Here is a 23921-nt window from a genome sequence, read left to right on the forward strand (position 1 = left end):
CGGATCTCTGACTGAACTCCGCGCTCTACTCTTTTACAGCGACGAAGACACTGGCTAATCCCACATGAGCCACCTGAAGAGATAGGGTTAGAGCCATTTATAAACACGTGTTAGCACGAGATGTAATGCTTCGGAAGAGAAAGGACAACTGAAATCAACAGACGTGGCCAATTTCTGTGGAGAAGGTTTGCAAGGAAAGTTAGTGATCCTACTAAAATCAACGGGAGTCACCTTGCTACTTAGAAAGGCGAAGTCCTAGAAAGTCTAAAACTGCCATATGCCTTCAATTAAAATACAATACAAATATGAGCCAATGCACAGTAACCAGATGACGTCCAGCCACTCTGCTCCATGTCCAAGTCTCGTACTGGCATAGCTCTCCCTCCATATACCACGTTCAACTCTACCCTCACCCAAATCTTCACCCATCTTGTAGATGGACATCCCCCTGGTTCGCATTATTAATTCTCAAAACCCTTGCCCAGTGGCTCACCTTGCGGCGGACAATCTATCCAGGCAGGCGCTCCTCTTCAGCAGGCGTGATTACGGTTAGGAGGCTTCGGCTCCCTTCCTCTTCTAGCACTAGCCTGTCTCCGGCTGTCACCTCCGCTGAAGTCAGCTTTCTATTTCCATGGCTCTAGCTGTGTTGCTCAGCCAGGAACCATAAAGAAGCGCTAGCTCCCTCGAAAAGCAGCAGCAAACTAAAGCCCGTTCTACCAAAAGAAGCCCAAACAGAATCAGACCCACTCTTTTAATCTAAAACAAACAAGCAGTGGCAAAGCCTAGAGATCTCGCCTTTATAATTGGAGTGCCGAGTTGTTGCTTTACCAATGTTTGTTGTAAAACATTGTTTGCAAACAGTAAAAGAACAAAGCATTGGCATAGCCAATAGGTCTCGCCTTTGGGACCTTAGAAATGTTTAGCCATGCAACACTTGATGTTGTTGCACCAAGAATATTGTGCTGGATAACTAAACACTTATAAGGTCCCAAAGGCGAGACCTATTGGCTATGCCAATGCTTGATTATTATTGTGATTAAGGCAGGAATTCCAGGCGTGCCACTCACTTCAACAGGGTCCTTGCATTTGGCCACTTTGCCCATGCTAACCATGTCTGAGGGAAGTTAGAGAGGATAAAAAGATAGTGTAGATTGAAAGTAAGGTGAGTTTGTGGAAGTAAAAAGGGACTGAGAATGGGGAGAGACCAGGGAGGAGGGAGATCAAAGTTTGGGACAAACAGTGAGAAAGGTGATGGGACGCAACAGAGTAAATAGGGCAGCGAGAAAAGGAAGGAAGAGGCGATGAGAGAGGAAGGGACCTAGATGGAATAGTGGTGAGAGAAATGGGGGACGAGGGGAAGGAATAGAAACAGTAAAAACAAGGGGGGGGGGGGAAGAGAAGATGATGTATGAGGGTTTGAGATGGAGAGAGAATAACAAAATCCCTGGAGTAGTGTCAGCACGAAAAACAATGGCTGGTTTTGTAAATACGAGGCGGCCTCCATTACTAACAAAATATAAAAAAAAGTGGGCGCCGTGCTGCGTTACAGGAAAGAACGCCGTTGGTAGAGCCGTGCTGCGTTACAGGAAAGAACGCCGTTGGTAGAATAAGAGAAATCATTCAAGAACATAAAGCTCAGACTAAAAAAGACGTACTGAGTAACAACACAAGTAAAAGGGCCAGTCCTCATGGGAGGGTATAAGTGTAGACAAGGAGGTGCTAAGGAGGGACTAAAACCTATCCATGAATCAAAAGCAACCATTTAGAAAGGACAGTAACAGGAGCCAATTAAAAAGATGGGCAGAAAACTGGCGGATCTTCAAGTCCATTCCTGAATACAGCAAGCCTCGCGGAGCGGCGCACGCGCTCCCAGGCTCGACCTAACTTGCAAATCCAAGCGGTATTGATCGTCTTCCCCCTGGGGTTGATACCTGCTTTTTGGTTTCATCAGCTCCCTTGAGTCAATCACACGCATCTTTTTGTTTTCGCCTTACAAGCTTCCCTCATTGGTCATCTCCAAGAAGGGCGACCTGAATAGGTACGCTGAAGGACTGCCTGTGGCCTACAGGTTGCAAGAGTAGGTCTCCCTTGACCTGAACCCTCCAACTACCGGGCACAGGAGGGCCAGATGCCAGCTTCCCTGGGACACCACCACTCACACCCATCAGATCATCTCCTCGGCCGGGAGGCCTCCGTCGAGAAATCCAGGGTCTCCAGTTCTACTGTGGGGAACGCCGCATTTGACTTACCACGGAAACTCTTGCTATCGCCATTGTAGGCCGCTGCAGTCGAGGAGCTGTGCCGCCGAGTGCCCGCCCTGGCCTTGCCACAAAAACTATTGCGGTCGCTGGTGTGCCTCGGAGATAAGCCTGTCTGCTCGAGCTACGCTACCACAGGGTTGAGCAGGGGTTATCAAAGGGTGTAGCCCCCTTACTCTGACTTAGAAGGGTCACTATTTGACACCGGTGCTAGCTGCTGCCAACTGGAGGCCCCCATCTCTAACACTGGCCAGGCCAGGGGGGGGCCCGTGAGACAAGCTGGCCAAGCCAGGGGGGGGGGGGGGGTCCCGAGAGACAAGCTGGCCAAGCCAGGGGGGGGGGGGGTCCCGAGAGACAAGCTGGCCAAGCCAGGCGGGGCCGAGCCAGGCGCACGGCTGCCTAGCCCAGGCGGGGCCGAGCCAGGCGCACGGCTGCCTAGCCCAGGCGGGGCCGAGCCAGGCGCACGGCTGCCTAGCCCAGGCGGGGCCGAGCCAGGCGCACGGCTGCCTAGCCCAGGCGGGGCCGAGCCAGGCGCACGGCTGCCTAGCCCAGGCGGGGCCGAGCCAGGCGCACGGCTGCCTAGCCCAGGCGGGGCCGAGCCAGGCGCACGGCTGCCTAGCCCAGGCGGGGCCGAGCCAGGCGCACGGCTGCCTAGCCCAGGGCCAACATCTATTCTGTATTTTCAATTTCACTGCAGCGCAAGCCTCATGGAGGGGGGTGGGGTCGGAAAAGGAAACACCCACAATCTATTATAGGAACAGAAAACACATATTGGGAAAGCCAACAGCACCTGCCCTTGCGACCTACCGACTACCAATGGCCCACCCCCGGGCGCAGCTCCAGTCTGCCCACCCCCGGGCGCACTTGCGAGAGGCAGCTCTCCCAGGACCACCCTCGACCCCCAGCCCCTTTCCCAGCCATCCACCCCCAGCACCATCATCTTCCACCACCAGCCTCTCTGCCAGTGTGATCCTTCACCACCAGCCCACCACCCCACACCATCTCCCAGACCTCCACCCCAGCCACTTGCCCAGTGCCAACCTTCACCCCACCCCCACCAAGCTATGTCGATGTCCCAATAGTTTCTGGGTCAGACGGGAACATCTCACTGATGGGGAGGGATGGGCCGGGGCACTATTTTAGGCGAGCTGGGAATGTACAGTGCTGGGAAGTCCCCCGCACCCGGAGGCGCTCCGTGGTGCCTGGCACGAGGGAGGGGGTAGGACAGAAAGGAGGTAGGAGCGCACTGGAATGCCAGACCCCCCCCCCCTTCCCAGCCATTTATCTCTGTGCCAGGAGTTCCCAGCACTGAGCTCGGACTCAAGGCTCCACCCCTTATGGTAATGACCACTGACCCCCTCGCCCCCTCCCACCACCAGGAACGACAGCCTCCTGCAAAGAGGGTTTAAAAGCACCGACAGCACTGGTGCAGGCTTCACTCGTGCACACAGAACCGGTGCAGGCTTCACTCGTGCACACAGAACCGGTGCAGGCTTCACTCGTGCACACAGAACCGGTGCAGGCTTCACTCGTGCACACAGAACCGGTGCAGGCTTCACTCGTGCACACAGAACCGGTGCAGCACAGATGGCACCAGTGTAGGCTGCACCCATGCATACAGAACGGGTGCAGCACAGACGGCACCGGTGCAGGCTTCGCTCGTGCACACACAGCACTGGTGCAGCACAGACGGCACCGGTGCAGGCTTCACTCGTGCACACACAGCACTGGTGCAGCACAGACGGCACCGGTGCAGGCTTCGCTCGTGCACACACAGCACTGGTGCAGCACAGACGGCACCGGTGCAGGCTTCACTCGTGCACACACAGCACTGGTGCAGCACAGACGGCACCGGTGCAGGCTTCGCTCGTGCACACACAGCACTGGTGCAGCACAGACGGCACCGGTGCAGGCTTCGCTCGTGCACACACAGCACTGGTGCAGCACAGACGGCACCGGTGCAGGATTCACTCGTGCACACACAGCACTGGTGCAGCACAGACGGCACCGGTGCAGGCTTCGCTCGTGCACACACAGCACTGGTGCAGCACAGACGGCACCGGTGCAGGCTTCGCTCGTGCACACACAGCACTGGTGCAGCACAGACGGCACCTGTGCAGGCTTCACTCGTGCACACACAGCACTGGTGCAGCACAGACGGCACCGGTGCAGGCTTCACTCGGTAGAGACTTTTATAGAGCAGGAGTGTTTAAGGGAGCGCCCTGAGAAATAAAGTATTCGCCACTTAAGGCCATGTCCCAAACATCTGGCAGAGAGTGGGTGGGGCGAGCGAACCCCGCAGTTGTTGGCGAGAGCACCCGAGGGTGTCCTGAACCCCATACGCTTCTGTTATTCTTTTTTCCATCCTTTCGGTCTTTGGCCTCCGAGGCCGAGTGGCATCAATTAACGAAGATTTGATGACAGCAGAGCTCGGCTACTGTTTTTTTAAAAATAAGGTGTTGGTATTTTTTCCCAATTTTTTTTTTCTTCTTTTCTTTTTAGAGGCGTCTATACTTCCGCCCATGTCACTTTGTATGACAATGATGCAAACGGTTCTATGACATGGCGGGCCCCGGGGGAAGTGAAGGTCGCAGACCAGTCTTCCCCCGGGGCAACGACCGGAAGGACATGGTGGGGGTGGGATCATAGGAAGGAGAGGGGCGGGAGTTGGGAGGGTATATAGGTGTCAGGAGAGGAGTATCCGGCCTCTTCCTGACACCTGAGCACCACCGGGAGGGACAGAGAAAAAGTTTGTCCGCCCACCCACCCTACAGACATTAAGCGAAGGGTTGGGATAGATTTTGGGCTGAGCGTGCCAGTTTAGGGCAGGTTGCAGAGTAGAGGCGTCACGGTACTTTGGAGGGGTGGGTAGTCACATACGGGCGGATCCACCCCTCGGGAGGGGAGAACGGTACACAGGTGACTGATAGCGGGGCGCGGGAGGCAATGACCAATGAAGGAAATTACACTGAGGATGCTTGGAGGGCAAGTGATGGGGAGAGGAAGGAGGTCACCGAGTGAATGGGGGAAGTGTCTAACAGGTGAGATGGTTTTGAGAATGGATGAAAGGAGAATGAGCCGGTATGGGTTGGGGAAAGGATATTTATTGCATTTATGTACTGTCGAATAAAGTCTAAATGATTGCAACCATGTCCTAATAAAATGGCCTTTTACACTTCAAGTAACAGCGTGGAGTGTGGTTCTTGCGCGACAGTTCCGGTGTTGTCTTCATGCGTTTTTATATAGCGCGTACCTTTCCCGTAGGTGTCAGAGCGCTTTACAGTAGAGCCAGTTACATCACATAAGGATTTAAGAGCACGTGGATTATGAACAAGAACAGTCAATAAACAGCCAAGAGCAAAGGGAAGAAATAAGACACAAATTCAACGAACCTGCCCTCGCGGAGCCGGCACGCGGACAGACGGGCTCGAAAGCGGCAAAAAAAACACCAACTGAAGCTTAAACAGAGGGGCCAGAAGAGAAATGTATGGATCATTAACCTGGTCAAAACAAGAATCGCCTTCTAGAGAGACAGAAACGACCATCACACCAGCCACAATCAGTCCACGGTGGAAGCCACCGGAAAAAAGGGCAACGGGCAGGGGCAGGAGTCAAAGCAAACTCCCCCAAACCTCAGAACATTAAATCCAAATACAAAGAACCCCCTGGCAGAAGGAGCGAGTATCAAACCGGAAACAGCTCGTAAAACCACGGCCATAATACATCCACACCCTGGGTTACAACAAACAGCAGAAAGCAGACCGCAGGAAACAGAGGTCTTCGTCTTCTATCCCCAAAACACCTCAAAGGGACAACAGGACTTGTTAAATCGAGGAAATATCCTTAGACGAACGAACTCCATCCCAAAGCTGAAGCATAAGCTCAAAAGATCTACTCTCCGTAGGATTCTTCCCCGCTGTTCATGCCCAAAGCACAGAGGCAACAAAGACAACTCGTCCTCAAGCAAAATCGGAGATTCAATTTTAGCTGAGCTGGAGTTATTCAAAAATTGGGGCATCAATGTCGCCCCCCTTTCAAAAACCAGTCTACCCTCTCCCTTTTCTGAGCATGGCACGGTCAGTAATAAAAAAAACATCAGGCACACTCGAACCGTGCACCCAGAGATGCCCGGGGAAGATCACCAACAAGGAGCGCCAGCAGCCAACGGGATCCACCAAATCAATGGTCAAAGGCAGTCACTCACCGAACCCAAGGCCCAACACTGGAAGCATTGTCTCGCACGATTACTAGACGCTCCAAGGTGGACTGACGCTACCCCCCAGATAGAGATTACAGCAGGGCGGCAAAGGACCCAGCCCTATGCTCGTGGAACGTCAATGGCCTAACCACAAAAATTGAAGATCCGGAGTTTCTGAAGTAAATCACACTCTTTGATATAATAAAGCTGCAAGAAACTTGGCTCAAGGAACCACAGCACAGAGGGTTATACATGCTTTGCCTCACCAGCTACCAGGTTTGGTCACCACTCGGGAGGATTGGCTACCTATGTCTCCACAACAACAATAGCCTCAGCAACCCTCGTGGATTCAACAACAAGTGCAATACTAGCAGTCAAAATGAGTATTGCCCTTGGTGGGAAAGAAGAGGAGGTCTGTATACTCAACTCGTATCTACATCCAAAAAGCAAAGCGAAAGATTCAACCAAAATTACCAACCAACTGGCCGAGTACGCTACTGAGATGGAAAATCCACTATTCATCCTGACAGGGGACCTAAAGCAGTATCTCATTGGCTCGGCAGAAGGGGACGAGGTACTGGCTTTAACTAGAATCTGTAACATACCTACACAAAGTGTCCCACTAGACAGGATAAAAAAAATGCCGTATTAGTCACTTTCTTGAAGACTTAGAACATCAAAACCTTCGTGCATTAAATGGAAGATTTCCGGCACACTCTCCTCCAGTCAATTTTTTATTCCACGACAACAAGCTCCATACTGCACTACACCTTCGCAAGTCTCGCGCTGTTCCCATATATTCTCGGGTTTAGAATGCAGGAACATAGGAGACAGTGATCATCGCCCCCAGGAATGTCAGAACAGCAACCGCGCCGAGCCTAATCAGGCCAGATACATCCACGGGGCTGATCCACACACTGAATCAAAAAAGGATCCAACGCACGACAGACACTTCCAACCTCCAGCCTGAAGTTGCAATTCAACTCTTTAATGCGCAAGCCTCGACTACAGATGGCCATATTACTTACTGGGGTCATTTTATCGCCACACTGCTAAAAAAGCTTGCAGTCACTCCCCCCACCAAAGACAACTTTCGGAAAGAGGGCATTAACAACAACTTAAAGAAAGAGCAGAGAGTACAGCTAAAAAAAACTGAAAAGATCAATAAATGTAACTCTGCGCAAGCTGAGAAGATCCCCAGGAAATACCAGCGGACGAGCATCTCCGAAACATCCAAGAGCAGCGCTCAAAAGATTACAATGGAACATCGAGAGATGGTGAGAACGAAATCTGGGCAAAACTCTTATACGACAAACAGTAACAACAGTGCCCGCTTCTGGAAAACAGTTAACGGGATCATGCGCCCACAACACAAAGGCAAAGGGTCTCACATCTCCGAAGCGATTTGGATAAAATCTCTCTCCTGCCACTTCCACGACGACATAGAAAACGCAGGAGGCCAAATGGTCACCAGCTGGATTCCAGAGAGACAACCGGAAACAAGCGCTTCAGAGAATAGGGAGCAGGTCTATCCAGACACAAAAATAAATCCTTTGAGGGCATCAAGGTGCCAGCTGTCAGACTTAATTAAAAAACAGATGCCAAAGGCAGGAAAGAAGGTGCCCCGGGACCGAATGGCATTCCACCTGCCCTCTATAAAGCAAAGAGCAATGAGTGGGCGGATATCCTGCAACCTTTATTCCTGGAAATTAGGCTTATAAACAAAATTCCTGAATCCTGGAGGGGCTCTACAATAGTCCCAATCCAAAAAAAAGGAGATAAGGCTTACCCAAACAACTACCGCCCAGTAGCTAAGACGGGGTGGCCATCTTGGAGTGGCGAATAAGAGATAGTGAAATAGTGGTGGTGGTGACGTGAATTACAGTGAAAAATTTCAAAAACTATTTGGAATTATACATTCAAAATAACAATTCAGCTATTAAGAAATGGATAAAGAAAATCACACTGAGAGAATATTTTCTATACAAGGATAGAGACAAAACATTTCTTTGACACAGTAATTTGTAACCATTTTGCAAATTCAGTTAGAGAAGGGACGTCCAATCCTCAGGGCGATTGAGTCCCATGCGGATACTGTTGGTCCTTAATACCTCTTATTCACCACTCCAAGATGGCCACTGCGTCAGTTACCTGACTGCCATTCCAATATGGCCAACACACAGTCAGCATTAGTCCCTCCTTTATTTTTCCAGACCACTTGCTCCTTGCTAGCTTTATAGCCGGTTCTCTTAGTACAGTCTAACAGCGATCCCCGCCAGAGATGCCGCGTCCTGCGATTCTGCAACCGGCACCACTGCAGGTATACAATCCCTAACCCGCATAGCCTTGCTCCAGCCCTACTATCACTTAATTTGAATAATGCCCGTGCTTCCTTTCCCCCGGTGAGCCGTGATCTGGACGGTTTCCTTGATAAATACGCGGGATATCCCGATATCCACGCACCACTGATGGTAATTATACTCTGCCCCCTTCTCTCACACCCAATCTGCCCTGAATGCACTATACTTATGATTGTTAAACTTCCCTATAGGTCTTAATCTTTCTCTACCTGAACTACCTTCCCCGCTTTATGGACCAGCCTTGGTAATACCTTTTTCCTCTAATGCAAATGCGCCGTTTACACCAGATTAATCACTATATAGACAACTATGTACCCAGCACTGTTAAGTCTTCGCTAATGCACTGGTCAACTTTGACCCTTTCACCTCTATTCTAAATATTGTCTCACACTGCGCCATATGTAACGATCTGGTTTTTAATTCACCTGGTTCCCCTATTGTTTCCAAATGGAACTTTGGTTTTTAATATCTCGCCGCACTGCGCCGTGTTTTTTTTAAACATGGCGATAGCTCCTATTCTATTTTTTGCCGCCTACGCCGAGCACCGATCACAGTTCCTAAACACACTTCACTATCCAAACATAGTGACTGCACCACAGTATGACATCGTTGTTCTAGCACTAAGCATGCCTGAAAAGAACGGTTCGTTTGGTGCAAACCGTATCACTAATTTTATCCATATCACTTCTGTTCTAAATTAACATGCCTGGCCTCGTATTTACAGTGTTTTTCCCTTCTCTCCCTCATTTTTTCCCAACAAATGTCGTTTGTATGTAGCATGAAAGGCAAATTGTTTATAATTCCAAGACAAACATGATTTATATATTTGTCCTGAAGATGATGCCATTTATTTTGTTTTTCGGCATCGAAACGCCGTCGACACAATAGGATCATATGTACTGAATATGCTTGTGAATGCTCTGTACAATGGTCACTCAAATTATAATCAAGTCTGCTCACTGGTTATAAGTCTACAGACCGATTTGCTCGCCGTTGCCTATATGTGTTGGTTTGTCTGGTTCACTGTAGGTCACGGGCTGTGCCCCCTTCACATTACTTTCTGATTTTGTGCATCGCCAAATAAATTCCTGTCCGGCTGGACAAAGGACATCAATACTATTTAGTTGTGTTTATCCTTATCTTAATCCCCCAACTACTAGGGTCCACTGTTTTTTATAATAAGTGGCGAGACATAGAACAGGAATTTCTCTGAGGCGAGAAACCATTTTCAGTTAGCCTTGGAAGCCACCAAACTTGCTGATCTCTGGGATGCACAACTCGGTCACCCCAACTTCAAAAAATGAGTCTGGAAAAAAGTAAAACCACTCTCCTTACTGGAGGACAAGGCGATTTTCTCAAAAAGATCTCATGCATGGATGAACCTCAACTCCTACAAATCACAAACTCCACAAACATACTTCCATCGGGGCCATTCCAAAGCCTTAAGATTGAACTTCATGAAGCAGAGATTGGGGATTCACCTACCATGGCTGAGGACAAAGACAAGATATTGTAGGCTGTGTAACTCCAACAACGGCGACATCCTTCACGTAATCTGCCTATGTGAAGAGCTGTATCAAGCCCGGCAACAGTTCCTTCAAGTTCAATTCAAGCAGAAAGGCTTCCGCACCAGAAGGCAAGCGGTGCTGGCCCGCCTAAACCCGCCAAATACCAAACCAAACTGCAGATTTGTAAAATGTCTGATGGCGATTGAACGGAGAATGCCAAAAATAATGAAAAGCGCTCTACAAGATCTACAGACTCAAGCTGACCAGTAGAGGCGCAAAAAGACTCAGCGGTACCTTATCAAGGACGTCCATTAGCACCAGGGGGACAATTTGTGCAACAAGCAGAGTCACGCTGGGCAAGAGCAAGCGAAATCCGAGATGATCATTTTCCAGCATCCAGTGTATAAATGCGCGTCTCGAATCAGCTCCATTGAACTACCACTTTTAAATTGTTAAAAATGTCTCACTCTTCGATTTTTTATTGGTTTTAAACAAGAATGTTTTAAGAATTTTGGAATATTTTATTGAAATGGTTTTAATTAACTATGCAAAATAAAAATAAACATACAAGATACGAAACAGATACTTAAGTTTAGACACTGAAGGAAAACTTTACTATGGTGTTTACGAACAATGTTCAATTGTAACCAAAGAGGCTGAAACGAGCTTCTAATTCAGCCAGCATCTCATTGGGCGTGGGAGTCAGCACCGTTTTTGGGCAGCATCTTATTGCGCGTGGGAGTTGGCACCGTTTTTGGGCAGCATCTTATTGCGCGTGGGAGTTGGCACCGTTTTTGGGCAGCATCTCATTGGGCGTGGGAGTCAGCACCGTTTTTGGGCAGCATCTTATTGCGCGTGGGAGTTGGCACCGTTTTTGGGCAGCATCTTATTGCGCGTGGGAGTTGGCACCGTTTTTGGGCAGCATCTCATTGGGCGTGGGAGTCAGCACCGTTTTTGGGCAGCATCTTATTGCGCGTGGGAGTTGGCACCGTTTTTGGGCAGCATCTTATTGCGCGTGGGAGTTGGCACCGTTTTTGGGCAGCATCTTATTGCGCGTGGGAGTTGGCACCGTTTTTGGGCAGCATCTTATTGCGCGTGGGAGTTGGCACCGTTTTTGGGCAGCATCTTATTGCGCGTGGGAGTTAGCACCTTTTTTGGGCAGCATCTTATTGGACGTGGAAGTTGGCACCGTTTTTGGGCAGCATCTCATTGGGCGTGGGATTTGGCACCTTTTTTGGGCAGCATCTTATCCGCACAGCAGTTTATTTTCAGGCAACATTTTATTTAGAATACAACCTTAAAAAGGATAATTCCATTGTATCTGCCTTTTCATTGCCACACTATAAATATGTTGTTTTTCAATCACGACACATACCACTGATATGCCCACCAGGATTTTGTCTTACACAATCCAGCTTTTCACCAAATCAGTGGACATGTTAGACACACACAAAATTCGTCATCATCTGTAAAACAAGCATTGGCATAGCCAATAGGTCTCGCCTTTGTGACCTTATAAGTGTTTAGCCATGCAACAGTTGATGTTGCACCAATGATATTGTGCTGCAACCAAATACTTATAAGGTCCCAAAAGCGAGACCTATTGGCTATGCCAATGCTTGTTTAAAGCAGCAGGTGGTTCCTGGGCATCCAGGAGTGTTATGTGGATGGTGTTGTTGATTTGCAGTGGGTTTTTTAAAGCAGGAGGTGGTTCCTGGGCATCCCCAGTGTTATGTGGATGGTGTTGTTGATTTGCAGTGGGTTTTTTAAAGCAGGAGGTGGTTCCTGGGCATCCCCAGTGTTATGTGGATGGTGTTGGTTTGCAGTGGGTTTTTGAAAGCAGCAGGTGGTTTCTGGGCATCCCCCAGTGTTATGTGGATGGTGTAGTACAGCTGGTCTGCAGTGGTTCTTTCAGAGCGCCAGCTGGTTTGGGGGTCATCACTGGGTTTTATGCTGCTAGTGAGAGAGGTAACTTCGCTTGCCCGCTCTTTATAGTGGGGTCTGCATTCAGGTTTCGAGCCCCCTGGGATGGTGCCCGTTTGCAACAGTTGTTTACATTCTTGCAGATGCGGAAGAACTGTTCGTGGCAGACATTACTGAGTCACATGGGGCAGTTCCTGGACAGAGTGTGGGACTTCCCCCAAGCACCCTTCTGTGGGGTTGTCCTGTAGTGCGGCTTGGGTTCGGAGGGGTGGGGGCGGGAGGTCACATGTACTTTCAGTACAGCTCAAGGTTGACATAGGTCACTTTGGGACCAGTGACTTCCTCACGTTTTGTATTTGTGGTCGGAGTGCTGACTCCCTGCCCCACACACACACACACGCCCCTCACCCACACACTCCCATAGCAGAGGCTGGAATCTCAGGAGGGTCTCTTCGACACGAACCGAGTGAGTTCCTTCACAGGGTGAGGGGTGGTACTCTGGGGGCAGGCGGGTGAGGGGTGCTGGGAGCTCCGTGAGGGCGCGGGAGGTCAAAGCGCTACATGACCACCGTGAAGGGGGGGGGGGGGGGGGGGAGGTCGGTCTCTACCAGAGCTTTCAACAACGGATGGAAGCCGGCCTGTCCACCCTTCCTACAGAAACACAGTCTGTCCACCTCCCCCTCACAAGCCTCGTCGCTACCAGCTCACGGCTAGAAGGGAGCCTGTCCCATCACTACCTGTCCACCCCACTAATGAAGCCTGCCTACCACCGCCTCGCAGCTGGAACCAGCCTGCCCACACCTTCGCACCTGGAACCAGCCTGCCCACACCTTCGCACCTGGAACCGCCCTACCCACACCTTCGCACCTGGAACCAGCCTGCCCTCACACCACCTTGAACCAGCCTGCCCACCCCTCACACCACCTTGAACCAGCCTGCCCACACCTCGCACCTGGAACCAGCCTGCCCACACCTCGCACCTGGAACCAGCCTGCCCACACCTCACACCTGGAACCAGCCTGCCCACACCTTCGCACCTGGAACCAGCCTGCCCACACCTCACACCTGGAACCAGCCTGCCCACCCCTCACACCACCTGTGATTGTATACGTTCCTTCACCACAAACTGCGGCCTTGCTCCGGAGCTTCCTTGGAGCGGGAGGTGGGCGGACGGTCTGAGAGGGAGCTCCGGCAGTAGGACTGAGGGGTCTCAGTGGATGCACAGGGTCTGGGGTCCTCGTGAGCCAGACAAGGGTCGCCAATGAGGGCAGTACATCCAGTCCATCCCCTACCCCTTTACAGGGCATGGCCTGACTGGTAGCTCGAGTAACCCTCTCATGCTGGGCACAGTTCTAGACCGGGCCCCATCCCCCCCCGGGTTGAGGGGCACTGGGCAGTCCACCGTACTCCACCCCCCTTCCTGGCCCGCTGCCTCCTCTCTTCCCAGTCAGCTCACCACCCCACACACATCCCCACCCCCAGTCGGCCTCGGGTACTCACTACTCCCCGAAATGTTTAAAGGAGTGACGTGTGCATCAAGCGCCAGCGACCCTTGTGAATTAAATAAAACAATAAAGCGCAACTGTTTGCACAAGAGCACACAGAGGGTCCGCAGCGAGTGAAGCAGGAAGAGCTGCCAAGTGCGCGGCGTGCACAACACACAGGGGAGGGGGCTACATATTAAGAGGAGAGGTCGCCCCCCGCAATAGAATACTTGAGCTTGCCGAGTGCCATGACAACACCCTCCCCACCCCCCAACAGAAAGGTGAAAATCCGGAAATACCGACCAGGCCACAGCCCACTCACTGGGGAACAGCAGCCCCAACCAGCCCCGCTCTCAGATTCAACAAAAGTAGTTCCAAGAAATATATTCCTATAGAAATAGTCCACACATTCCCGTTTCTTTAAAAAACGACAATTTTAGTAACCTAAAACATCAATGCACGGCCGTGTCCTTCCGCCGCTACTACGTGTAGATACCATTTCAAATTGGCCAACCCTGACCCCATACAATCCCAGACCATCCCAGATCCCATACAATCCCAACGCAAAGTCCTACATACGTTTAAAACCTTCTACCAAAATAGTAAAAACTTGACCAACAGAAAAACAGTTCATTCTGCCCCAGGGGATTCTGAAGTGCCCGGGGCGTGAACAGTACAGGTCACCCCCGGACAGAAGCTGTCCATGCCCGTCCTGTTGGGGGCACCTCGTGTACCCGCCGTCGTGCTGAGTGGAAGGACGCCACACAGACGCCCCGAGGGGCCGTGAATCCGCTCTGCCCCCGCTTTGAATCCCACGGGCCGAGGGGTCTTTGCCTTGCCTCACTCAAGAATCCACAAATGAGTGACTCACTGAATATTCCCTCCCTCTCTGCAGGGGGCTGGCTAGGGTTCTTAACCTGTTTTTAATCCCTTAATACATTTGCCAGGGACAAGAGCCCAGGTCCATCCTGAGCACCTCCCACATTCCACGCTGCTTTTGTGCTTTGCATTCTGGGATTTGTAGTCCATTTGATACCACTGTACATTCAGGACGTAAAGTCCCACAATAAAAAGAAAACAAAAGGTTTGACAGAGCTCCACGCACATGGACCCCAACTGGAGGATGGGGGGGGGGGCGATATCACTCCAATAAGTCCTGGACGCCCCGCCCTAGTAACATTGCCCCTAGCAGCCCTAACGGTGCAGGGCCCTGGCACGGGCGGTGGAGGGTCCTGGCATCGGTGGTTAACTTGAATGAGCTATAGACCCCCCCCCCACACACACCACAGTGTAGGCTCCCTTGAGAGGGAAGGTCATGGCTTTATGAGTGAATAGTACATGGGGGTCTCGGGGCGCCCCCTCCCAGGGCTGCACCCGAGTATGCACACAAACCACCCTCGGAATCACGTGACCCCCCCCCCCCCCCCCCCCGCAGCACGGAGGGTTCTGCGGTGGAGGCCACAAGGGCGTCATCGAGGCCCACCTGGGCAGGCAACGGCGGGGGGGGGGGGGGGGGGGTCTGAAAGCCAGGGGGGCTGGGCCAGCAACAGAGCGGGGTGGACAGTAAGAGAAGGGGCTGTGGTTCAGAGCAGAGGGGGCCTGGGGCTAGGAACATGGGGTGGGGGTCTGGGGTTAGAAGGGGGGGCTTGTTGATTAGCGCGGGAAGTGATACGCTGCGGTGCCCACGGGCGCAGAGGAGCCCCTATTGAAGGGGTTCGCGGAGATGGGCGTGGGGTGCAGCGGCCCCGGGGCTCCCATAGCTGGGTCGAGGCCACCCCTCCCGGGGGGTTTGAGGCTCCCATGGAAAGTGACCCTTACAATCTGGGGGGGAACCGATGTTGCTGGTGTGGGGAGGGGTGCGATAGGATGGCGGGGGGGGGGGGGGCATTTCTTGGGGAGACTCACCGTAGCTGGACAGCAGCAGTGGCAGGAGCAGCAGCGCCGCCCTGGGGCCCATGGCGGGGGCCCGGGGGTTGATCTAGCGCAGGTCCCTGTCGGCGGGGGCTCCCTCCGGGGGTCTCCTACCCCCTCCGCGGCGTGTCTCTTGAGCCTGTCCGGCTTCTGTAAGGCGTCTCTCTCGGGCGCCGGAGGTGTCTCACCTGTCCGGGCGTCTCCCCAGGACCTTGAGGCGTCTCTCTCTCCTCCAGGCCCCGAGTGTCTCTCTCTCTCCTGGGGAGTCTCTCCCAAGGACCCTTGAGGTGTCTGTCTCCGGGGCCTTTAATGCCCGTCGGTGGGTGTCTCTTTCCTTTCCCAGGGAGTCTCTCTTAGGCCCTCAGTGTCTCTCTCTCGCCCTCTCCCTAGAAAGGTCTCACTCCCTCAGGTCTCCTCAGGGCCCCCGAGGCGTCTCTCTACCTCAGGTCTCCTCAGGGCCCCCGAGGCGTCTCTCCAGTCCAGGCCCTTGGTCTCTCTCGCCCTTTTCCAGGGAGTCTCTCTCGGGCCCTCGAGGCGTCTCTCTACCTCAGGTCTCCTCAGGGCCCCCGAGGCGTCTCTCCAGTCCAGGCCCTTGGTCTCTCTCTCTCGCCCTTTCCCAGTGAGTGTTTCTCGGGCCCGCGAGGCGTCTCTCTCTCTCCCTCTGGTCTCCTCAGGGCCCCCGACGTGTCTCTCTCGGGCCCTTGGAGCGTCTCTTCCTCCTCGGTGCCTGCGCCTGGTCTCTCTCCCCTTCCCCTCCAGTATGGAGTGCTCCTCTCCTCTCCTATCCCTGAGTGTGACGCACCCTGTGCTCCTCCCCACATCCAAGCCTCCCTCCTTCTCCGGGGCTCGCCCCTCCCACAGTCTCTTCCTGGTCCCTCAATCCATATCACGTTTTGGCCAGAGCCAGCAGCCTGCAGTGCCCTCACCTCACCCATCACACACCACAACACACTTTTATTTATTTATTTTTTTCATGCGTTTTTATATAGCGCGGACTTTACCCGAAGGTGTCAGAGCAGTGATAATACATGAGGAGCAAGTTACAAAAGCAAACGTTACTTTACACTTGCATTCATATAGCGCTTCCTACCGCTACGTGGGGCGCTGCAGCGCTTGTGGCATGGGCCCTCCTTGGCCTGGCACTGCAGGGCCAAGAGGCATAACGTGAAAGGATGGGCCCCTGCAGCACGTGACGAGGGCCCCCCTGAGACTCCCTTTCCCTCACAGATATTCACAGGATTTGTGCTAATCCCCCCCAAACGCACAGTATACGGGTTAAGGCCTGTCTGCGCTACGGGGGGGGGGGGGGGGGATGCTGGAAGGATCTGGCAAAGGGGCCCATTTATGCAGGAGGATCGAATGACCCTCCCACACAGAAAACAAACGCAAACCAACGAGGCCGGACTGGCCTTTCATCCTCCGGGCATTTCCCCGGTGGCGAGCCCTCGGAGGCGGTGTTGTCAGTCCCTGGAAAGAGAGAGGAGCGCGCAAGAGAGATATGGGGCGACGTCATAGGCAGAGCAGAGACAGGAAAGGGTTGGATGGAAAGAGAGAGTAGGGAAGAAGTGACGAGGCGCTTTGAACATTTTTGCCTGGGCTGTTTTTGGTTCCCATGCCGGCCTTGACATTATGTGGCATTATAGCGTTTATGCAGCCCTTTTATTTTCATTATTGTGGCTTTAGTTTGGTCTTTAAACAGTTCTTGATGTAAAAGGGATCTGAGCGCTCAGGGCACGAGTCGGGCGTACGCGCGGGTGGACGGCGTCCACCCACTGTTTTCATAGGGTGTGCGCCGTCCACCCACTGTTTTCATAGGGTGTGCGCCGTCCACCCACTGTTTTCATAGGGTGTGCGCCGTCCACCCACTGTTTTCATAGGGTGTGCGCCGTCCACCCACTGTTTTCATAGGGTAGACGGCTTCCCACCTGCCAGGAACTTGGGCTCCAATGAAAAATAGGCTGAATTCATCCCGGTGTAATTTGCAAACACAGGGGCACATTCAGCAGCGCCTGCACGGTGTTGATCCGAAACATTTAAGACTCCTGCTGGGCCCATAACAAAGGCCTCTGAGTGCGGACACTGGCCTCGGTTCGCACTGGCCTCTGATTGCGGACACTGGCCTCGGATTGCGGATACTGGCCTCTGTTAGCAGTGGCCCGGTTCGCACTGGCCTGTGGCCTCTGATTGCAGACACTGGCCTCGGTTCGCACTGGCCTCTGATTGCGGACACTGGCCTCGGTTCGCACTGGCCTCTGATTGCAGACACTGACCTTGGTTCGCACTGGCCTCTGATTGCGGACACTGACCTTGGTTCGCACTGGCCTCTGATTGCGAACACTGGCCTCTGATTGCAGACACTGGCCTCGGTTCGCACTGGCCTCTGATTGCAGACACTGACCTTGGTTCGCACTGGCCTCTGATTGCGGACACTGGCCTTGGTTTGCACTGGCCTCTGATTTCAGACACAGACCTTGGTTCGCACTGGCCTCTGATTGCAGACACTGACCTTGGTTCGCACTGGCCTCTGATTGCAGACACTGACCTTGGTTCGCACTGGCCTCTGATTGCGGACACTGGCCTTGGTTTGCACTGGCCTCTGATTTCAGACACAGACCTCTGATTGCAGACATTGACCTCGATTCGTCTGATTTTGTACCTCACTGGGGAGTAAACATAGCAGGGCACGTTCCACCAGTGGGCGAGGGGCACTGCACTCATGTGCAGAATTTTATAGTAACTATTGATTCCCTTATCTTGAAATCGCTCATTTATGCAGCAGGTGCAGTGGCACCGGGGCCCACTGAACCCTGTTTATTGCTGTATTTCACAGTTCAAACAATAGCTGGGGCCTGTTTCCCTCGCTGCACCCGAGGCGCACTGGCTGCACCTCTGATGAGGCACATGCACCTGGGTGCACAGCAAGCCTGGCAGTCCCAGGGCCTTGGCACAGCCTGCCCTCTATGCCCCTGGTTCAAGGAGAGGTTCCCAGTTTAGTAAGTCTACAAGATGCCATCATGGTCTCCTGTGCACCCACCCGTGCCTTTCACCACTCCCAGATCTTACTAAATGACACTAAACGTCTGTTCTGCATAGCGCCCACCGGAGGACTCCTCGAGGAGCCAGCGCTAGACTGGGGACACGAGCACTCATGGGCTGGGGACACATGCACCGAGGGTCAGAGGGCATGTGTAATATGTGAAGAGCACACGGTGTGTGCACCAATGCAGTGGTGAACACATGACCACGCTTAGTGCACAGAGGCACTTAGTATTAGGGAATGAAGACCTGGCAGGTGTCACTGTAATACGACGAGTGACCAATGGAGATGCAGGACCTCTAAAGTCTACACGGCGGCATGGCTATGTGGTGAGAGAGCAGGCCCATGACTGCACCCACCGGGTATTAGGAAGCGGCGCTGACCTCCCTGGAAGCTTCCAATATGGCGTCTTTCTGCCATTCAGAGAGTGGGCTGAAGGGCAGTGGAGAAGGGTTGTGTGTGTGTGGGGGGAAGGAGAGGTCCGTCTATACTTCATCAAAGAGAAGCAACGCTATCTTATGTTAATCCGGGTGTATTCAATGACCTTGGCATTCTGTGGAACACAGCTATGAGCCCACTTCCAATCTTAGACCCCAACTCTAATGTCAATGACCTGACCACCCAATGTATCACCGGTCTATCAGCCATAATTGAAAATGTTGCTCCACTGCAAAGTAAAAAGAAAAGACCGCCTCCTTCTGCACCTTGGTTCGATAAATCCCTCTATGAAAAGAGAAAGAACTTGAGGTACCTGGAGAAACAACGGAGACAACCTCCTTCCACCACTAATCTCTCCAATCTCCGCTACGCAAGATCGCGCTACCTCAAGCACATCTTCCATGACAAAGCGATGCACTTCAGAACCCTCCTCGACTCTCACAAGAACAGACCAAAAAAGTTATTTCATCTTATCAAAAGTGCCAACATCTCTCCCTCTTCCATCATATTTGAGGACCCCACAAAAAAGCAGTGGAATTTGCACTATTTTGCGATTAAAAAGTAAAATCGCTTGTGGATCTGTGGTAAATATTCTTTTTACCTTGACTGAATTTCATACGGAATCTAAAATAAAGTAGAATAGCTCAGAATAACAAGAGGCAGAATCCGTGGTATAAGAGATTTTCTGAATGGGCTTTATTCCAAAATGGCCGACTCGAGTGGCGGCCTTCAGGTTCCGTCACCACGAGGGTTCAGGAAGTGAAGTACAATACTTTATTGACAAGAAGTAACTTTTATAGGTCATACATTACAATGAAACGAATGCAAAAGGCGTAACAATTGATAAGAGAAATGACATAGTGGTACGTAATCGAAACTAGGCGTAATAAGGAGCAGAAAGAAACATGATTGGCTCTGATTATCATGCATAGGTGGATCTATAAGATAATACTTAACATAGATGCGCGCGCAGCAGCATGACGTGTGATTGACGTGCAACTAGGGGGTGAAGGGGACTTGACATTTAGCTCTACATGTGGAGACGAGAAGTCTGGGGGGTCAAGTCAACCTAATCCCAAATCATATCTAACATCCTATGTTTTAGAGAACTATGTTATCCACAAGAAAAGACTCTCGGACAGAATCTATTCTATACTGACTGTGTGTGCGTGTACAAGCGTCTAAGTGTCTATATGAGATGCGAGGGGCAGAAAACTTTCCATGGCAACAGGGCTATGAATTACTTGCAGGAGGACGGAAAGGCCGAGTCCTTTGCTTGTGAGCTAAAGGAAATGTTTACCTAAATCACTAGACAGGAATGCATCGGCTGAAGAGCAAAGTAGATAATTCGAAGGTGAAATACAGCTTCTTGGCAGGCAGGCAAAACTGGCCGAGGCAGGCACCGTTAGCTGCACAGGGAGTAGGACAAAGTTCATGGATACAGATGCGAGCTCAAGCTGAAGCTGTCAGAGACAGAGAGCAGGGAAGGCTTTGAGGACAGAATCGGGCCTACTTGCCTGAACTGTAAAAATGGAGTAACTTAGCCATATAAAGTCGGTGGCCTTTCATACTTAGGAATCGAATATCCAGCCCATTGATGGCGGATCTGACAGAGAACATGTTGACGGTGGACGCACATATGTTTGCGTTTTGGAAACTGGAACTGGAGGGAACATACATGTACTTGTGACATGCACATAGAACCGTTGGGGTCCAAGATAGGGGACATAACTGATCAGGAAAATCCACATTTCCACATTCCCTCCTTGTCCCCTACTTGCCCTTCAAGAGATATCAATCTTCATCATTCCATCGATTTGCTCATGGAGCATCATTTCTTCTTCCTTCTTCTTCCGGCATTCTGAACGAGAACTTTGATATGGAATGCATGATGTGGCACACAGACCACAAATCGCTGGTCCACATTGCAGGCATAAACAACAACTGAAGAGCATAAGAAGGCCAATACCTAGGAACGATAGAACTCTCCATCCCCAGGCTGATATTACACTCCAAAACCACCCGGACCACGTCCAAGTGCCTGGATTCTCGTGTATCTGGCTCACAATCTTATGAAGGCGTGTTATAGCTTTATATACAGATGGCGAATTTTCTGGTATGAATATGCAGCAGCTGGATCCGATGACCCTGCAAGCTCCGCCCCTATCGGCCAGGATGACGTCAAGGACAAGACGATTCTGGAGAACAACAATTCTCATCACTGATTGTTCCTCTGTCAGATTGCCTAGGGCGGCTATAGTCTCGTTTACTACAGCTTCAAGAGTCTTGGTTAGTCTGCGTATCAGCTTACTATTTGATATTGTACCTATATAGGGAAAGATGCCTTTATTGAAATCTACATACTTGTCCCATGCCGTCTCAGTATAATCGACAACTGGGAGATCTCTTCGCTCTCTATTGTGTACTAAATGAACATTCCGATAATAATCAGGGGGAGCTAGGAAAACAGGTGGCAGAAGGAATGCTATGTAACAGGTACCATCCCAATCTAGAGGCAGACGCATATATGCCGTCTGACCACATATAAAGTAAGAATGGCGAGAAGCTCTAAATGAAGATTTACCTTGATCACTATATTCTACTGTAGTAACGCATTGGCTATGGCCCATATGTATGGAACCAACTTTTCTTACACATAATTCACCCTTAACTGGAAATACTGACATAGTGGGCAGAATTAGTTCAACTTCGGATTTGACATTCAGAATCATAAGATTAGGTGTAAAATTACCTAATTTATACACTTCATTTTCTAGATCAGTTCCTGTTCTACTGGGGCGACCCTCCTTATTAGGATGACAGACTTTGAATAAAACTAGATTCAGATTTCCCCATATCCAATGTTGTTGATAAACTGCTGTGTCTGGGTCTATGGAATTTAGTAAACTAAACCATGCTCCACAGGAGCCATTGTGTGTGAACGGATGTGGAAAGAAAGGCAGAACTCCTTTGTTATTCTGATAGGGAGGGAGTCGGCCACACACCCAACAATTGGTGGCATTACTAGTCTGATGGGAATGATGTAACATACTAATGAAGGTGTTATTGCGCAGCGCAAGTCTATAAGATAATTCATGTGGCGGTAGGTCACTAAAAGAATGTTCAGCAGCAACATTATAAACATGTCTAGAAATAGGATGATATATGTGCAAAATCACACTCGTAATAATTATTAAAACACTCAATAAAAACAAAATTAATAATGTCCTCATACAGTAGCTACGCAGTGATTTACAATACGCCTGTCGTTTCAACATTTCTCGGGTATTTTCTCTACTCAGGTCCAAGGGATACATGTCGGAGACAATTCAACCGCTTCACCTTGGAGAGGACTTAAACAATCAAATTGCTCGACTGTTTGGGCCTAAGCTTTAATTTATAGCACTGAGAGTCATTCTGTTCAACAAAAGGAAGTTTTGAATCAGTCTGTGAGGGAGTGCAGGGCACAGTGTCTATATCCGAGGATAGTCCATGAAATTTCTTAATGTGGCTGGAATGTATCCAGCCCTTGCGGCCCTCAACTTTCACGGCTGTTCTTGTGGTCAGCAGGACTAGCTTCGGTGCTTTCCACCTGGGCTCCAACTGGGTCTTCCGATCAAAATTTCTTACAAACACCAGATCCCCCGGAGCAACGTCATGGGGTTTCACCTCAGTGTTGTCAGGAAAAGCTGCAGCTACCTGTGAACGACAAGATTGTAGTGCAGACATCAAGGAAGCCAAGTAATCTGTCAGCATATTACAATTAACATCAGTTATTTTACGTGGTATAGGCGTCCCCCACATATTTGGTGGCCTTCCGAAGATCACCTCATACGGGGATAGCCCTGTTCGAGAGTGTGCTACCATTCTTATGTAAAATAGTGCAACTGGTAATGCTACTATCCAGTCAACACCTTTCTCCTTACATATTTTAGACAATCTGATTTTCAAAATTTGATTATGTCGTTCCACGAGACCTGCTGCCTCGGGGTGTCGGACACAGTGGAATTTCCACTGATATCCCAACAAAAGTGAGACATGTTTCATTAATTCGGATGAGAAAGGCTGGCCGTTATCTGAATATACAACACGTGGTAAACCGTACCGCGGGAAGAATTCTCGAACTAACTGTTTGGCAGTAGTCGGGGCCGTGTAATCTGATACTGGGTACGCCTCAGTCCATCGGGAGAGAGCGCAGACAACTACCAGAACATATTTGAATCCTCGACATCGTTCCATCTGAATATAATCCATTTGGAGCACTTCAAAAGGATGATCAGGAGTCTGGAATCCACCCTGTTCTACGGGAACACTTTTTCCTGGGTTGAACTGACAACATATCATACAGGTACGGACTTTTTGTTTAGCTGCTGCTCATAAATGTTTGTTGAACCAAATGTGTTGAATGCTATCTAGCATAGCTTTCTCTCCTAAATGCGCTGGGCTGTGAATTGTAGCTATAATGGCTTGGACCATAGAGTCAGGAAGAAACCATACAGATTTCTCCTTCGTCATCCATCCCTGATCTGTCTGGATCCCTCCTAGTTCAGTCCATTTCTTTAATTCTTCTGCAGTAGCATGTGTCTGTATGTCAATTACGTCAAGTGCGGGATCCTTAATTGTCATACACTGTGTTGGTGTCTGAACTATTGGCTTTGTCATGTCTAATGTGCGATTCTGAGCAGTCTGTTTAGCTGTTCTGTCAGCTAAATCATTGCCTTGAGAAATGATATCAGTAACCTTCGTGTGTGCTTTACATTTCATAATCGATATGGTAGTTGGTAGATGTATTGCGTCTAACAAG

General features: G+C 50.8%; 1 protein-coding gene across 4 annotated transcripts in view; it reads right to left on the reverse strand.

The window, feature by feature from the left end:
- Positions 1 to 16440, reverse strand: part of NECTIN2 (nectin cell adhesion molecule 2) — a 303490-nt gene extending 287050 nt beyond the window's left edge. Inside the window, exons 1-2 of one of the 4 annotated variants that reach the window (XM_085615477.1) lie at positions 16189 to 16390; positions 15637 to 16046 (exon numbers count right to left, since the gene is read on the reverse strand). In XM_085615477.1, the coding sequence (XP_085471603.1) occupies positions 15637 to 15688 (52 nt within the window). In that variant the 5' untranslated portion in view covers positions 15689 to 16046; positions 16189 to 16390. Of the gene's footprint in view, positions 1 to 15636 lie in introns of all 4 variants that reach the window. The other 3 variants (XM_085615479.1, XM_085615476.1, XM_085615478.1) reach the window with 3 other exon arrangements.
- Positions 16441 to 23921: the final 7481 nt, after the last annotated feature.

Source organism: Triturus cristatus, chromosome 7 (genome assembly GCF_964204655.1).
Source record: "Triturus cristatus chromosome 7, aTriCri1.1, whole genome shotgun sequence".
Lineage (NCBI taxonomy): Eukaryota > Metazoa > Chordata > Amphibia > Caudata > Salamandridae > Triturus > Triturus cristatus.